General features: G+C 41.7%; 2 protein-coding genes across 4 annotated transcripts in view; both read right to left on the reverse strand.

Moving 5' to 3' along the window:
- Nucleotides 1-4681, reverse strand: part of ARHGEF10 (Rho guanine nucleotide exchange factor 10) — a 108451-nt gene extending 103770 nt beyond the window's left edge. For all 3 annotated transcript variants that reach the window (XM_066179818.1, XM_066179817.1, XM_066179816.1), the window contains exon 1: nt 4597-4681. The gene's annotated coding sequence lies outside the window, so the exon portion shown is untranslated. The remainder of the gene's footprint in view (nt 1-4596) is intronic.
- Nucleotides 4682-13503: 8822 nt separating this feature from the next.
- CLN8 (CLN8 transmembrane ER and ERGIC protein) lies at nt 13504-18681 on the reverse strand. Its single transcript, XM_066179819.1, has 3 exons — nt 18544-18681; nt 16632-17255; nt 13504-16244 (listed from the first exon to the last, which is right to left on the reverse strand). Exons 2-3 carry the CDS (start codon nt 17202-17204, stop codon nt 15930-15932), a joined length of 888 nt encoding a protein of 295 aa, XP_066035916.1. The 5' UTR covers nt 17205-17255; nt 18544-18681; the 3' UTR covers nt 13504-15929.
- Between the last annotated feature and the right edge of the window lie 206 nt (nt 18682-18887).

The raw sequence follows: 18887 nt of genomic DNA on the forward strand, positions 1-18887 counted from the left end.
ATGTATAATGGAAGCTAGATTCGCACAGTAGTGTAAGTTCTACATCTAGTCCAAACATCAGCAGCCTTCATTCCTTCCTTGAATTGAAAATTCTCTAGTAGACATCTTTCTTCTCAACCTTCTACAATTTGGAAGTGAAGTTTTTAAAACCCAAATTACTCAATCCATGGTTTGCAACAATATTGAATATTAAATATGGAATACTAAAATGACACTGAGGATGAAACTGAAAACGCTTTAGAAAAGTGAAAAATATAAAAACAAGAGACATAAGCTCAAGACTCAGTGTGATCCCACCAGGAAATCTAAAGATTGCCATCTACTTCTCAGTAAGTTATTAATCCATTTTACAGAGGAAATAATGTTTACCCTCCTTCTTGGAAGTTTTTTGAGATGTACAAGTCTGTATCTCTAAGAAAAAAAATATTCATATGATTTCTGAGAAACAAGAGATTACAGAAGAGAAACAGGAGTGAATGCTCGACCTTGAGCTTGGATCCTAATAGTTCACATTCATGGTTCAGTCCCAAGTAACAAATATTGTACAGTACAGTAAGTCACTGAAACAGATTTTCCCAAGATAATGCCCCTATTCAGTTCTACATAAGTAGAACAATTTATTTTGCTCTGCTTAACTGCTTCACCCACGCATTTGACATTAAGCTTCAGGCTTCCTGACTGAGCAGTGAACATGTAGGACATAATCAATGTTGTGCAGTTATGCATCACTTCCCACAGTTGCTGATTCAGGCATTTCAGAATAAACATGAATCAAGTTTTTGATCTAAAAACCCAAGTTTGAAAACATATTTTTCAGCTTTTGTTTAGCATTACTTGTCATCACTCCCTTAAAAACAAGCTCTAGTTTTACACGTTCCTGGTTTCTAAATAACCTGCACTATTTTGGTGCAAGTAAAACTCAAGATTCTTTATGATAGGAAAATGTCCAACTGATTAAAATCTCAAAAGATGTTAACAATAATGCAGAGTTTTCTTCCATGGATACGCAACAGAACTGGAGTCACAATATTCTGCTCTCTGCAAACCACACGGTCACACGTACAGTGACATTACTGAGAAAGATTTGAAAACAAAAACAATACTAAGACACAGTTGTACAGGTCCATAATGAAAATTCTGGTTTACCTTGCTCATGTGCCTCCTACCTCCTTGTAATAAAGAGCCTCTCTCCCTTATGATATGCCCGCAGTCTCCCCTAAGTAATTCTCAGGCTTCAGTTGATGAACCAATCCCTGAAAATTTCCAAGCATCCAGGCTTACAGCTTTTCTACTTGCTAAACTACCACTAGATTCAGAAATTAATTATCAATATTAATTTTCCACTAAGAGATGTAATATCAAGAATGACACTATATTAAAAGAAATGGGAGTGGGGAAGAAGTATCTGTAATAAATGCTGATTTTAACAAAATATGATCTTAGATATGAAAAATGTTGTCGAATAAATACAAAATAAAAGACTAATTCATACCATTATCAATGAAACCTCATTTATCATTTCATTATAACATACAAAATGTTCAAAAAGTAAGAACAATTGCATTCACAGTGTTTAACACTGTAACTCCAAAGGCAGTTTCTAGAAGGTACAACTGCTGCAATAGATATTCCACAAGAAGCATCCAAGGAGAGTCCGGAAATACACTTACAGCTCAAAAAACTATCAGGAAGCTGAACTTACAGAAAGATAGTTTAAAAAACACCTTTTAGAGACCACATGACAACTCCATGGGATCCCTTCTAACATTCTAAAGTAAAACTTGGAAATACATAAAGAAAAATGGAAATACATAAAGAAAAAAGTGAAATAGGAGTTACTGTACATAAGCGGAAACAAAATTACTGTCCCACACATGTAAGATGATGAAAATAAGTACCCACACAGCTGATTTCTCCATCACATACAAAATTGAGAACAGTGTACTACAGATAAATAAACAAATAAACCGACTGCATATAAAGTTCAGTCTGAAAGTCTGAATCAAAACTGGTCCTCCTTCTTCTGGACTGCAGCATTTGTTTCCTGGCTGCTTCAGAAATAGGCTGAAGTTTATAAATTTTCTACATCAGATTCTAAAAATAATTTTTAATTCACATAGAAGCAGTTAACAGACTTCCTGTTTTACAAATAAGTAAAGTACTGTTCCCAATTGCATTAAATTCCATTAACAATTATGAAGTTTAACAACAGCCCTTCAGGTTTGTCGTCTTCCTTTAAATGTTTATAAACTACGCAATGATTCCTAAACAGCTCAGAATTAACTGAAGAACTCCTCTGTTGTTGAGATTTCTTCACAGAATCATCAAATGGCTTGGATTGGAAGGGACTTTAAAATCATCCAGGTTCCAAACCCCTTGCCATGCATGAGGCAGGGACATTTTCCACCAGACCAGGTCGCTCAGAGCCCCATCCAGCCTGGGCTGGCAAGATAAAGCTTGGTTTCCAGTATTCCAGTATGAGAAAGGATTTTTGCTGTCTACTAATGAGTGAAATCATAGCCTATCTGCTAAGTATTAGCACGGCTCAGGGTCGAAGTGAGCTCCTCAGCATGGAGGGAAGAAGGAAAAGTAAAAGTGTGCTCATAACTGGCCTCCCAGAGCCCATAGCACAAGGCTTGCACATTTGGCTTGCACGTCTCAGAGCTGCAATGCCAGACCGCACACACCCACCACGCAGCACTGGGGCTCCTCTCCGTATCCTGTGGCGTACCAGCTCCTGAAGCCCGAACCCACAGGATGCTGCCTGGTCCCAACATTCAGCAGGAGATGATGGACATCCCATTACTCAAGAGTCTGTCTGCTTCCGTGGTCCTTTCTCCTACCACATCCATCTGTGGGTACCAGCCACAGAAGCCCCACACACTGGAAACCCAGCACCATCACAAGACACCTGTCGTCACTCACACAGCAAGTCACATCTCATGTACAGTGCCAAAGGTAATCTAAGGAATCCACAGAATATATTATAAAAATCTTGAAATCTCACTGTAAAGCCTCTGGAAATATCAGATTTCAAGGTAGAATCTAAAGAACTACTGTTCATAACCAGATAAACACATGTAACTAGTTCATGGAGTACTAAGCCTGAGGGTGAGAAGGGAAAAAAAAAAAAAGACAAGATGGATTAAACAAAGCAAGTCAGACAGATTATCAAGATCAAACAGATCACCCAAGTGAAAAGAATGAAGGGCCCATTGAAGAAAACAGCTGAACAGCCAGAACCTCTGCCTGAATAATGGGCTTCAAGTTGTAGGCACCGAATATTTCCCCATATTCAGGCAATAAACCTGAGTCTCATGAGTGCCAACAGAAAATTTAAAAAATGTTACACTTCATTTCCGCCGCAGAACAGATACCACAGAACTCCCTGGGGTTGACCAAGCAAAGTGAAGGCTTTAGGAAAAAAATATTTTATTTACAATAAAAATAGCCACAAACTAACACATGTTGGTATAACTTCACTGTATTTAGCATGAAACAGTTTTTAACCAATATTTTTTATTTCCTGACTCATAAAAAAAAGACCTCAACCCTACACCTTTTTATGCTAACAGTTAAAGTGCAAGACTGAAAAAAAGATGCTTTTTACATTGCAATTAAACAACTTAAAACCTGCTAGCTCAAGATAAAAGCCATGATCTTAGTATCTTTGGGAAAGAAAGAAAAAAAAAAAAAAAAAAGAAGGATTAAAGAAATATGTAAATTAAAGAGGACAGAATTTAGGACGGATAAAATTGTTTTGGCTAAAAATACAAGCAACACCTAAAAATCTTTTAAATAAGCCTCTGTTGTGGTCAAATTATTAATAGCTGCCTTTCCAAGCACTTGGTACTGCCTACTGACACAGCTTGCTCACTCACTCATCCAGTGCATGACTGGGCAATCTTTTAAAGCTCTTCTTACCATGTAAGCACAGGGCATCTCGCAAATGCAACTACATGGTCTGGGATCACCACAAACTATGTAACTTAGCCGATAGTTGCACCGTAATTAGAAAGAAATCAAAGAAAAAAAAATACATAAAAGGACAGTGTTATTGTGAAGAAGTATTTTTCCCCGATTTCAAGACAACCAATTTAATTGCAGATGCCAACTAAAAAACTGGTCGACATCAGCTTTGAAGAGCGGGGAAGGAAAGGAACTCCAGCCCCCAGGGAGTTCTGTTTTCCACAGCCGTGTCCGTAGCTGATGGAGAGGGGAGGGAAGCTGGAGCCGGGGGAGCCTCACGCCGCGGAACACGAAGGTCGCACACGCGAGAAACCGCCCGCGAAAACCTCGCGGAAGAAATTCCAGCTCAGTTCACCAGAGAGAAGTTTGGCCAAGGCGTTTACGGACCCCTCGCACCCTCGCTTCAGTGACCCACCTCGCACGGGCAAAACCTATTTAATGACAATCTCACACCACGCGTCTCCCCCTCCTCCCCCGCGGCGGTGTCCAGCGGCTGCCGCCCCGGGCCCCCGCAACCCCACGGAGGCAGCCCCCGCCCCTGAAAAGCGTCTCCGCACCCGACATCGAGCCCACCAAACTTTCCGTGACAACACCGGAGCAAGACCCCGGCGCGAAGCGAACACCCACCTCCTCCGCCGCGGCCGGGGCCGCCGCCGAACGCTCCGAGGCGGCCGCCGCCCGGCACGGCCCGCTCCGCCCCGCTCCGCCGGGGCCCCGGCGGCCGCCCCGCTGCCCGGACACGTCACTCGCCCGCCGCGGAGCTCGCACTGGCCGCCGGGCGGAGCTCCTGAGCGCCGGCGGGAGCCGCCCGGCCCGCCCCGGCCCCGCCTCGCTGCGGCCGCGCTGCCCTCAGCGCCCGCCCCGCCAGGCCTCGGTGGATCCCAGCTGTACTCCCCGGCCAGCTCGGGCCGGGCCGGGCAGAGCCGGGGCGGGGCGGGCACGTCGTGTCCCCCCGGACCCCGCCGCATTCCTGCCGCCACACGTGACTCCGCCCCGGGGCGGGAGCACATCCCGGGGCCCGGCTGCTGGGGACAGCCCCGGGAGGCGTCGGTGCGACGGGCGGGGAGTGGAGCTGCCCGGCTGCAGAGACCGGGGGGGCAGCTGGGGCCGGGGCTGGACAACTGGGCACACTCAGCCTCATGCTCACGAATAGCCCCTGAAAACGGCAGGGTACACACTGGGCCACGGCGCTGTTTTGGATTTTAATCTCATTTATAACTTGAAATCCAGTAATAGTTTTCAAATTAAATGCTATCTGGAGACGCTGGCACCTCATGCGGAACATTTTTGCTTTTTGCATCTTTCTTGCATGACAGTCCTCACAGCGAGCATCGCTGCAGACCAGCATTGACCGAGCCAACCACACAGCCATCCAAAGCCTGTGCCACTCAAGCATGGAACACTTGTCCTGAGACTAACGCCAACCACTTGTACATTCAGGCCTGACCGTGCCATTTAGTTAAAGTAGAGAAAACCTTTACAAGATGCAAGCATTTTGCAAATGTGTACCTTACAATATATCCATCTGTTATACTTCAATTAAAAAAATGCTCATAAGTACATTATAAATTCTTAAATAAATTATAAGTCATTACAACTATTTACTGTCGCTTAGTATTATCTGAAATCTTTGGACCACTTTTAAGAATTAAAGTCATCAAGCTATATGCTGTTCAAAGATCCATATGTCATCCAGCAGTGATCCCTTCCTATTTAAATAAATTCAGTCTACAGTGAGTAATAAAATACACTCAGTAAATAGTAAATTCATTATCATTACAGGAAGACGTTACAAGAAAATGGTGGCATTTGATATTTGATTAATCCTTTGATTAAACCTTTTCCCTACATTTTCCCTTTGTCTGTAGTTTAGCAACACAGATTCAAAATTATCCAAGTCTTTGTGTGGGTTCATAGAGTCTGAATCACAAAGTTTTTTAAATTTTTCCTTTCAAAAAATGGTTCCATTTTCACAAAGTTATTTATTTTTAATGCAGTTCATCATGGCATTGGCTCAAAATAGCTTTCACATAGCTCTATAGGTTCTACATAAAAAAGCAAACAAGAAAATTGGGCTATATGTAAAAGTTAAGGCCAGGAATAACATTATGGTGTTCAGTTCATATCCGAGACCACTCAGTTCCATCACAGACCATTTTATCCTGTTGTTTCTGTAATTTTTAAAATATGTTGCATTTCACTCACACCAAGCTATCATTTCAGGGGGTGAAATGGTAGGGAATCAATCTTTGGCAAACTGTTTAATAAGCACTTATCATTAGATGCCACTTTAAAAAACAGACACATATCTAGACCAAGTACAACTAGCTTGATTCTGTAATTAAAAATACCAGTTACTAGCAATATCCTTCTCCTTTTGACACCTATCTTACAATCTATGTGCATTAAAGTTTCCCTTTTATAATTACCTTTCACAGATTGTCTTTTCTTTCACAATTATCTTAGACAAAATTGAAATCCTTCTTTTAGACTTTTTGTTAATCCTTTTGATCTTTGACAACTCCTTCTTTTGATTTTGGTGACCATACATATATTCCAATAAAAGGTTGCTGTGGAAAACTTGTTGGACAAATCCAACAATAGCAGAACAACTTACAAAAAAGAAAAATTAACTTTCCAAATAACTTACACTTTCCTACTGTTTTATAAGGCAACAGCCTATCAGCAGTAACATTTAGCACCCTAATCATTGTAATCACAAATTCATTATTTATCCACCCATAATTAGTTGTTGATAATTAGAGTACAGTCTTCACTGTTAACATGATGCTTTTTATAACCAGATGCTAAAAAGATGATGTTTAAATTGGTTTTACTGGTGATACTTGCCATAAGACCTCACCAAAATTTACTGACTCTCATTTTTGACTACTGGGGCTTCAAGCAAAGATTCTTTGCCTCCAAGCTACTGCACATAGGTCATCTACCCCACATGTCTTCACCATACAGCTGCACCATCCCCCTACTCCAGGTCATGTCCCAGGCATTCTAAGGACACCATCAGCCCTGGCCAGTGTCCTGACCCCCTGTGACACAATGCCGCAAAGATGGGATGCCTTTTTTCTCACTCCATAGAACCTGGCATGTTGAATGTATACCTAAATTTATGACACCTAAGATATAAAACATCATTCCAATAGCTTGCTTTCCAAAATATTGCATGAAATCTGAAAAAAACCCCCTAAAACTTAGGTTATCAAGTTCCCCAGCAAAGCCCAGTTTTCTCAGATTCTTACATTAAATGGCTGATGTAGCTGACACTTTTTCCTAGAGAGTATCATCCACTGGAAATTCTGTTGTTCCCAACTGTGTCCTCCATGAAGACAGTATGTCATCTGCTTATGGTAATTCCTCAGTAACCACTCCAAGCCAGGACATCCAATGAGCCTGCTTAACTTGAGCATCTGCAGAACACACGCTGGAGCTTTTTAAAGTTACAGGTCCCCTCTACTTTCCTTACCAAACCAGACTGAGTGCCAATGCTTTTTTAAAATATATATATATACGATACATACTATATAATATTCATTTTAAAAAAATAAAAGCAAACCACAGTTTTCCTAAATTCAGACTATTACATTAAAAAATAACATCTGGGTTTAAAAAAACACTGCTTATTCACATTCTACTTTGATGCCTACTGCTGACTTGTCTTCCACATCTTCCTGAAACACCAGCACCACTACTGGGAGACAATTCCTCCATTCTGAGCACACCAGTACAGGTTAACCTGACAATTGAATTTTATAATATTGTGATCTTTTACCAGCATTAGAACTTCTTTCATGAATGCATTTCATTTCACTTCTTTCCTTCTTTTGCAAGGAGTATTTGCAAGTCAAATTCTCAGACTGCCAATTCAGACAGACTAGGTATAAATTTTCCTATATTTTAATGTTTCTCAGGAGCAGAGCCCTTAGGTTACATCATCTCCTTGTTGTCATGGGTGGTACATAAGTGATAGTACACCTGATGCCATAACTTCTTGTGATGGGTTGACCTCAGCCAGCAACCAGACCAGTTGCTCTCTCATTCCCCCTCATCAGCAGGATTGGGGGAGAAAATAAGACAGAAATCTTGTAGGTCAAAATGAGGGCAAGAAGATCCCTTAGCAACTACTGTCATGGGCCAAACAGATTCATCTTGGGGCAATTTCATTATTTGCAAATTAAAATTAAAAATGGAATGGTAAGAAACAACTACAAAAGTAAGAAGACCTTCCCCCCTCTGTTCTTAGAAGTCCTCTGAGCCAGGTGTAATGGATAGAAGCTCAGGCCAACTGTGTTTTGCCATTGTTCCAAATGGCACCAAATTCTCAGCCCACTTGGTTTCTGTCTTCTTGTTGGACCGTAATATTCATTGCAAAGTCAATCTTGAATATATTTGACATGACCCCAGTCTATGTTCAAGGATGAACACCAGGCTCAAAATAATTCCATTCCCAACATCACTCCATTCCCAACATCACTCTATTCCCAACTCCTTGGCCTCCTCCATCCCAAGGGCCACAGTGGGATGGGAACTGGGGTTGTGGTTAATAACAGCTCTTCCAGGTACTTCCTCCTCTCATTTCTCCTCTGCTTTAGTGTGGGTGCTTCCCACAGGCTGCAGTCCTTCAGGATAAACCTGCTTCTTCAAAGGCTCCTCCATGGGCTGTGGGTGAATCTCTGCTCTGGTGCCCTGGAGCAGCTTCTCCTCCTCCTTCTTCACTGAACTTGCTCACAGAGCTATTTCTTTCACTTTGTTCTCCTCACTCCTCACTTTTGTGCAGCGTTTTTTGCCCTTCTTTACCTATGTTTCCCCTGATGATGCCCTCACCCTGGCCATGGCTCAGCCACGCCCTGCAGTGGGCGGTTGGATCCGGTTGGATCCGGTTGGATCTGGTTGGATCTGGCTGGAGCAGCCCCAGCCTCAGCTCACAGAGCCCCCGCAGTTCCCGCTGCTGCCAGGGCCTGGGCACCCACACCCCAGACAGTCATATGCACAAGCTGTTTCTATAACACAACATTCCTACTTTCAGTTATCTCAGTGTTCTCTGATGGCTCTTCTTCATCGTGAAGCTGATAAAGGGAAAAATTTGAGTGAATTTCCTCTCAGGAGCACTACAAAGCGCTGAGGCCATGCAACCCTTAAAGACAAATGCAGCCTTTGGCCGAAGCAGAACTGTTCCCAGGGGAGGAAAGGAGGTACTAGTGTAACACAAGACACTGAGAAGACTTTATATCAAATACTATGAGCAACTCTAAGCTGCCAACATGTAATAAAAAGGAATTCAAGTGGGAAAAGTGACAAAGAAATAGTGTAAGGATGGCTGGGAAAACAAAAGAGCAGATTGATTTGTACTCATGAATATGCAAAAGAGTCTCCAGGGGTGAAAAATAATTATGTAAAATAAAAAGGCAATGATGATAGAAGAATAAATTACTTTAAATTAGAACAGACTTTAGGCTCTTTCAGCCTCAGGCAATATATTGCCTAGCAATTTTGATGTCCTAAAAAGTTTTTAAACTTACCCTCAACCAGTGTCACTGGTAACACTCAATATGATGCTGAGAGAAAAAAGGAAGAGTTAAAGCATCAGAAAACCTACATATTCAATATGTAACCACAACCTGGTCAGCAGTATACAATGTAACAACCAGTTCCATCTACCTCATCCCCAAAGCCTCCTACCTTTTTTCTTTTTTAATTTTTAATGACTCCTTAGGAAGGCTACTGCTGCTTTCCAGGATACACTTTCTTCCTGTAAATACCACCCACAAAACAAGATGAACAAGCTCTTGTTGGATGCTGTTTACTCTATGCAAACTTTCATGCAAAAGTACTCTATATGCTTCTGTAGTTTGTCTGCAGGGCTTTCTTTTTCAAGGTATTCTAGTTAACACCTTGATTTACACTTAAAAGAGCCTGACAGCAGAACTGCAAGGTTCAGAATCATAGGAAAGTTGGCTCTCTACCTTCTACAAAATTAGTCCTTTCTCAGGTATAGTTTGTCCCCTTCCTGTTGCAAGCTCCATGCTTAAACTTGAATTAGCACAACTTCGGTAACAAAATGCAGTGTTCACCTGGTAAACTGCTTTTAGCCATAGAAGCAGCAAGGCAAGAGAAGGAAGTTGAACATCTATATAGTAATATATAAATCCAAGCAAATACCTGGAGCTGCCAGAATCAATTACCAGTACTAAAACCTCACAATTCTTTATAGAGGGCATAGTGGTGAAAACACTGTCAGTTTATACAGCATGCTAATGTGAGCCAAGCAGTCAAAGGAGCAGAGACAGCTACAAACATACAAGGAAATGAAAATTTCAGACCAGAAGTAATGCATCTGAAAAGGCTAGTATTAAATTTTTATTATCTCTGCTCGGGTCATATTCCTAAGGACTCAGAAGTGACCCTAAGTGGCTCTCAGAACACACAATAGCAAGAAAGCAATGGCACAGCCAATTTCCTTGCTTTCTAACTTGTGGATGGGTGAGCAGGCCCCGCTCCTTCCAAGCTTGGCCTGTCTGCCACCTTGAACTATGAACAAGATCTGCTATGGCCTTGCAGGTTTGCTGTATTGTCATCATTCCACCCCACTCACCAGTGTTCAACTTAGGAGAAAGAGAAAGGCACAGTGTGCTGAAAAATACTTGTTCCTGCTCTGTGGCACCACCACTAGCAGAACATGCTAATTGGTCAATCAGATCCAGAGCATGAAATGTCTCCTCCAATACTGGAAACCCATCTGGGGGCTGACAACTACAGCAACAGGCATAGTTTCCTTCATTAATGACCACTGCTTGCATTGTTTTGTTCCAACTTAAGTAACAGTGCAATGACACCAGACCAAAAGATTTTAACTTACAAAAACATAACATTGTCGGAACAAGTCTGCTCCAGTATTTTTCTGAGAGTATGTTTAATGCCATCACATTAAATGTATTTACCTATTAATTGAAACATCTGAATAGCAAAACAATAACATTTAAATTCATTTTACAGACCATTTACAAAAAAAAAAGAACGGAGGGGGGGAACTTTACTCATACAGACACTATTATACATTGTCCTTCTCATCCAAGTCTGTACCCACACACACCTCTCAGTGAAGCTGTACACATGGATGTCTTGTTTCTGCTTCAGTTGATCTCGGGGACTTCGCTGCAGAGGCAGCCAACCAGTTGCTTGCACTGCACATTCTTGTAAGAATAATTAAAATGCCAGTAATGATGCTGTGTTCCTTTGACTCACAAATTGAAAAAGCATCAGGAATTAATTCCTGGAAAGCATCCTGAAAAAAATGCTTAGAACTATATTTTACTGTTTTGCAATTGGGCAAGTTTTTGGTTTTTATGTTTATTGTTTTTGTTGTTTATTTAAGGTAGCTTATACTAAACCCTGAAGTATCGTGGTACCAAGTGAAGTGTCTTCATAGTCAAAGCCTAAGGCAAAAATGGACCATACACTTCAAATACACAAGCCAGAAGGGTCATTCCCAAGAGATGTCTTTTTAACTGGTTTTAATACATACTTACATATAGCACAGCTTCTAGTGTTCTAAACATCCTTGTGGGAATAACACATGAAATGCTGGTGAAGGGACATTGGTTTTACAAGATTTTTATAGCTATTTACACGAATGCGACATTACCTTTGTCAAGATTAACATTTCAAAATAAATCACTTTTTTTTTTTTGCATGCACTGCAAAAACTGTTTAAGCTACAAATAGCAAGCGAAAAATAACTGGCATTATCTTAATCAGTAAATGAAACTCACGATAGACAGCTATTCAATAAAATACTTTTATTTATGTACAGTGTAAAGATGCTTTTCAACAAACATTATATTGTGCAAGAGCAGACTTGAGTTTGCTTATCACTTTTAAATTCACTTTAAGGGGGAGTCTCCCTGAGGTTAAAGGTTTCTTGTAACTGCATATCACATACATATTGATCCATGTTATCAGGAAAACACAATAACACTCTGCAAGATTTGGACATGGATATTTAGTGGAAGATGGGCCAGATAGGATGTACTGAAAACTACTAGACAAAAATACCACAGTGGTAATGTGACTCCTCCAAGGTCATGACCAGTATTGCAAGTAAGAATTAATTAAAAAAAACAAACAAACAAACAAACAAAAAAAAACAAAAAAAAAACCCCACCACACACACACAAAAAAAAAACCACCACCAAAAACAAACAAAAAAAACCCCACAGTGGGTTTGGGGGGGAAACAATGGCAAGTTTTGGGAAAAAAACATAGGATAGAAATGGAGGAAAACCCAAACTGTAATTTAGAAATGTTGTATGAAGACAGAACCAGATGACTTGACAAGATGTCTCAGATGAGACATTTTTCTTTAAAAAAACCAAACAAACAAAAAAAAAACCAAACCAAAGTAACTGAACACCATTATCCCCACCACAGTTTGCTGGTTTGAGTTTTTGTTGTTTGGGTTAAAAAAAAAAACAAAACCTTCAGCCAGAAAGGTGACACTAACACTGCTCCTCAAATAAGCTTGTTCAACAAGAAAGCAGAGCCAAGTCCCTAGCAGTCACCTCGGCAAATAAATATTTCACCCAAAATCACATTATTCAAGTTTTTTAAACCCACAGCAGCATACCCTGTGACACAATCCAGCCACTACTGAAGCTGACTGAATTTTTCTAAATGGGATTGTGGTTAAGGCTGTATAAGAAGCCCCAACAGGACTGGGATTAATTTCACGTCAACAAAATTTACAAACAAGATATGGCTACTCTACCCTCGGGCTGAAAGGAGCACTTAGTTGTAAGGGTTAATAGATACCAAAACCCTCAGTTCAAGAACTTTTTCAGACTTGTTTCAGAGCAACGTGGCTTCCACAACAATAAACCAGAAAATCCTCCTAAAGAGAGCAGTCAACAGACAGTGAAGAGTCCCAGAAGTTTGGGAGTGGAAGAGACCTTACAGATTATGTGGTTCCAACCCCCCTGCTGTAGGCAGGGACACCTTCCACTTCACCAGGTTGTTCAAAGCCCCATCCAACCCCGCTTGGAACACTTCCAGGGACGGGGCATCCACAACTTCTCTGGACAACCTGTGCCAGTGCCTCACCACCCTCACAGGGAAGAGTTTCTTGCTAATATAATCTAACTCTTCCCTCTTTAGTTTAAAGCCTTGTCCTATCCCTACATGCCCTTACAAAAGGTCCTTTTATACTCAAGTACAAAAAAAGAGGCTTTGTGTAACAGAACAGGTAAGCCCAACACTAAGCCATGAAGAAGATGAAGATGAAAGGTTGTCTGTATTTTTGTTGTATTGTATTTCTAGCTGGACTGTAAAGTACTCTTAAACCAACAGAGATAAAGTAAGTGCTGTTATTTGCTTTATTGCAAAGCTTTCTTGTTCTAGCAGGTCTACCAGTGTTTATGTTAACAGGGGCTCTAAAGTATTATTCATTATACAGTAAAGACATGCAAACGCTAACAGGCTTCTTGCAAAAAACCTCACACTAGGATGCAAAGTAAAAAGACTGCATTATTATAATAAAAGCATAATTTTAATGGAAGATTTTAAATTCAATTAATAAAGTTACACAAATTAATAACATAAAATATTAGACCTTTAGACATCTAATGCTATGACATAAATTTCCAACTGTCTTTTTTCAGTCTCAATTCACTACTAACTCCCACCCTCCATATTCTTTTACTTTAGCACACAGGAACTTCACATTCTTTAGCCAGCCACTATATGAATTACACACTCATCCCAAATTTCTTCTGATGCTTCCATTTTCTGTTAAGATTCTTCATAATTCTGTAGCTGGGATTTTAACAATTATTTCCTTGTTTTATCGAATCCAAACCTTCAAGTTTTAAGCTTCACAGAGTACACCATCATTCTGACACCTGATGACTTATTCCCTGTCATTCTCCCTGGAACTCCTGCATGTGAGGTTTGGATTGTGCAAGATATGCATTCAGATCATATTTTTTGGTTCCACAGCCAAGTAATTAATCCCTGTTTTTTTCCAAAGTACTTTTAACATTACTCTCCCACATACAACTCCTCAAGACAGGTACAACATTTCAAACTTCTGAGAACCCTTTTTACTATAGGATGGTGCCCAGGCAGGCAACATTGCAACTTCATTCTGCCTAGCTTAGAAAAAAGAAGGTAGCTCTAAATCTAGATTTTATCTATTAAATATCAGCACAATAACAGACAGAGTTCTGTGCAAAATTACTGTGATCCTCTCACCCTGGTTTTGAATGGGCAATTTCAGATATTCACCACTTCATCATTATCAACAAGACCTGGTTATGTATTTGTGACCTAAAGTAAGAAGTTTCTTCCCCATCACAGAACATCAATTCAAGTCTGTGCTCACACACAGTGAATTAGGGAACACAGCAACCTGAATAGTCCCTTGTCTCAGAACAAATCAAAGACATTCCCACCAAAAATTAATAAAACAGGGCTGTTTACACCAAAGAGTGCTTCCCTCACACATTTAAAACAACATGCTCCACCACAGATCAGTCCACAATTCATGGCTTGATCTAAAATTCTTCACAGCCTGGGCTCACCCAGTCTTAATGCTTTGGGAAATAAATCTGTGTAGCAGTTATGTCACACAGAATTCCAATTAACCTTTTTGGGTTTTTTTAAATCTCATTTGTTCTGTGCACTAAAACTAATACCCCAATCATTCTCCTGCCACTAGGTGTCACTCTTTTCTATCGTGGTTTTTATCCCTCCATCCACTTCCCAAAATTTCACCCAGGACCCATCAAACCACAGAAAGTGGGAGAACATCCATCACCATTAGTCCCTACCTAAAGAGCAACCCAGTTTCTCAGGTCAAGGAAAGATTTTTGTGATGTGGCAGATAAAGTGCAAAGGACTGTTAGTGTCACTTGGTATGTTCTTTAAAGTTAAATAAAAATATTAAAACAATCAAACTCCTAGGGGAGTTGATAGGGCCTTTGCCCCATAGAGGAGTCACCTCAGATTCTGAAACCATCTAAAACTAAATGCATTCCCAAAAATAAGAGGAACCGTAACAGAAGCACTAGTGGAACTAATTGCATGACCCCTCATGTGGGACCTACAAACAAAATAATTTTACTAATCAAGCAGCATTTTTTTCAAGGATGATTCAGAGTCATCTTCTGGTGTTGCCACTTGTATTTCATTGATTTCAAGCCCAGAAGGGGCCACTCTGATTACCTACAGACCACTCATACGGCAAATGCATGGACCCCACATGCATGGTTTTGAAGGATATGAACTCCTCCCACACTGAGGGCAACCTGAAGACTACAACTTTGAGTGAGCAAACAATCAAACAATTGTTTTCCTGTTCCTTAAGTGCACTTAAAAGAAAAAAAGAACAAAAGCAAATACCCAAAAATCCTCAAACCAACCAACCAACAATAAAACCTAAACCTGAGCCATAACTGCATTCTACCACTGACCAGTTCTGCCACTTGGAATGATTCACTGGCACACAGGAATTAGGTACCCATGCATACCTAACTTGGATCATAATCGATCTTAATAAACAATTTAACATAATTTTCAGTATCAGTATCTCCACTATGTGTGAAATTGGATTCAAGCTAAACTTGATTCAAGCTGAGCTTAACAGATGACTTACTGTAAAGCCACTTTGAAGCATTAGGAAAAGAAACATGCCATTAGGGAGCACATCACTACTAAATTATGAAATACTGTCCAATCTGACAAATTGTTGGTGTAATTCATAATAAGAATTGAAGTTCTTATATGTATACACGTAAGAAACATGTTTTTCAACACTTGTGATGCATACAGAGTGCTACCAGCAAGGAGTCACTGTGTCAATGAGCTTCTTGCAAAATCTTCTGGTTCACGTGCAAAGAATGACTTTGCATTGTATTCTTCTGTTTCTCAGCTGGGAAATTGTTGTTTCAGTGCTATATGCTCTTCTTTTGATGTGTTTCACCATTTAACTTTCCATTTTCCACTGCTTTATTTTCAAAGTTCCAGTCAGTTGGGCTGAGGAGTTGCTGAGTTTTTTTGTATGTCCAGTATGGGTTAAGTATTAGTGTAACAGCAAATAATCCCGAGAATAAAACAATGAAGTGAAGAAGTCCCAGATTTTCTATAATTGAATTCCAATTGAAAAGACACACCCACCACATGTGGTAGGTCAGAATCATGCGGCAGTGGAACAGATGGATCATCACCCACTGGTTTGCCTTCCAGAAAAAGGTGCTAGCACGGCCAGCCTAGAAAAATAAGAACACAAAGTATGCAGAAGTGAGACTGTTACTTCAAGATAAGGAACTGAGGAATCTGTAGAACAATACAAACATCCACCTTTCATACACACACTCAGGCATTTTTTCCTCGTAGTGCAATGTTACTGCACATATATGTGGCATCCCAAACTCGGCATGGATCGATACCACCCCACTGTGCACACGCACACAGCACCACACAAACCTACATGGAGGCCTGCACAACAAAAGCAGGTATGACAATAACACAGATATCACCTGGACAAATGCAGTTCTGATGAAAAACTATCCAAACAAACCACCAAGATTATCTACAGACAAGTGAAATGCATGAAAACTGTTACAAACATAATCTGAAAATTATCACATTCTTACCTTCAGAAGCATCCAGGAAATGCATGTTGAGGGAGTGCTCATCTCCAGCAACATTCCCATCAAAGGCAGATAATGTCCAGATTTCACATTAATTACTAAACCAGCCAAGCCACCAAAAGCAAGCAAATGATGAACTACTAAGAAAACATCAAATGTTCTAAAAATAATGTTGGACACATGAACTGCTACATTTTCAAGCAAGAAAAATCCAGCTGCTATTAAACAGTTAAACCAACTCCACTTTTGCTGTGAATAGACTTTGTCAGCATGAAAAACAGGATCTATGAGCAAAGCCCATAACCCAGCAACACAACTCTGAAGTCCAAACACACCACGTGTGACTGCCATGTTCCAAAACACCTTCTCCTTTGCATACAAGGCACGGTAAGTGGTACTTCTCCAAGAAGACAACCAGTGAGACAGAAGAAATACTCCCAAGTAGATTAAAAAACCAGCAGCTAAAAATGTCAAACGAATTTCCCATGAGAGATAGTCCCAGTCAAAAATAGTCCCAAACACTGTATCATCATCTGTAGGATTCATTTCTTCTTTTTTGACTATAGTCTCCTTCATGCCTATTTAGCCTCAGCTATTATGTAAACCAGTAAGCATGAACTCTTCCATCTGAAACAAGGAGAAAAAAATTTAGTGAATTTTTAAGTACATCCATGTATATAGATTCTAAACCATAGAGGGATCACATCCACTTCAGTTATGACATTGGGCCTGCTGCCATTAGGCACAGTCATCCCAAAGACAGGTAGACAGACAAAAAAAACTTAAGCAACAAGATTTACAACGGGCCTGTTAAGTCCCAACTAGTACAAAGTAATGCACTGAAGCAAAAGCAGAGGAGGGTCAAGTACGAAGGCAAGAAAGAGGAAGAGAAGCAAATCCTGTTTTGTTACTTATGAAACTTTTATTTCAACAGCATTCAGCAGTTATTGTCCTACTCCCCTGTTTTTCCCGCATTTGCTACAGCTACAGCTTTGGGTGCAACTCAGAATCTCAAACACAGATCCAGGACATAAAACTAATGCAGTAAGGGGGACCACTTACACAAAAAGGAGCTGCAATGACGGCTCAAAACAAGACTCTGCAATCAGTCTCTGAACACTCAGCCACTTTCCAAAAAAACCATATTCAAAAATGGAAAAAGAATATGGAATGCAGACAAGCAACATTATTACATATTATTAGCAACATCAGTGTAATTAGCTGAACAGCCCAGCATTAAGTGCCTCAAGTTGTCTGAAACTTCCTCAACACATTGTAGTTCAAAACCAAAATCTTGGGGGGTGGGAAAAAAAACAGGTAATATTTGAACTCCAGCTCGTTTTATGAACCATATAGGTGATATAAGCATGACCACCACACCCGCCGCAACCTGTGTGCTTAACACCACTGTGCCTTTGGGAGTCTGATGAACGCAAGAGAAAAGGCCACAGAGACCACTGAGGGCAGAGGGCCTGGCGAGAAGCTCTCGCCTTGCTCCAGCAGGCAGCAAATGTCACCACCGCTGCCCGCGGTGAATCCTGCAAGGCACCGATGGCCCTGCCCTTTGCTCGCAGGTGCCCCGCTCCAAGCAGGGTGATGGGCCGGGAACCCCGAAGGCGCTTCGCCGACCCCACGGCATCATACTTGGCAACACCGACTCCAAGTCCTAGTAGCCCCCCCGCCCTCATCTCCCCGGGGAAAACCAGGGCCAAACACACGAGTCACACAGCACGACCAGGCCCTGAACGGCGCGATCCACCACCGCAAGCTCTGGCTCCAGCAGGGCCGCGACAGCTCCTCTGCTCCCGCACAGACACGGCACCGACAGCCCCCGTAACCTCCCCCGCCCCGGGGGCCGCCGAGCCCCTCACGCAGACCTGGGGACCGGCCCCAAAGCACAAACCCCGCTCCTCACCCACAGCGCTGCCCGCAATGACGGGACGGCCCTTCCTGGCTCCGGGACTGCCCTCCCCGATCGCCCAGGAGGGCCCGGCCCGGCCCGACCCGCCCGGGGAGGCCCCGACCCCGCTGGACCGGCCGGTCCCACAGCACCGCCCGCAGCCGCCGGGCGCCCTCTGCGCATGCGCCGCTGTCAGCGCCAACCACCGGGCGCCGCGATGGGGGGAGGGAGGGAGGGAGGCGCGGCTGTACCACTCGGGCAGGGGGAGCCTTGTTTACAAGGCGCCTTTCTCTACTGGAGGGCAGCGCTGAACATCGGCACCACTGAGGTAAACACTTGAGTGATGCCTGCTCAGCAAG

The sequence above is a fragment of the Chamaea fasciata genome, unplaced genomic scaffold, assembly GCF_029207755.1.
Source record: "Chamaea fasciata isolate MVZ Bird 193981 ecotype frontalis unplaced genomic scaffold, bChaFas1.0.hap1 SCAF_3, whole genome shotgun sequence".
Lineage (NCBI taxonomy): Eukaryota > Metazoa > Chordata > Aves > Passeriformes > Sylviidae > Chamaea > Chamaea fasciata.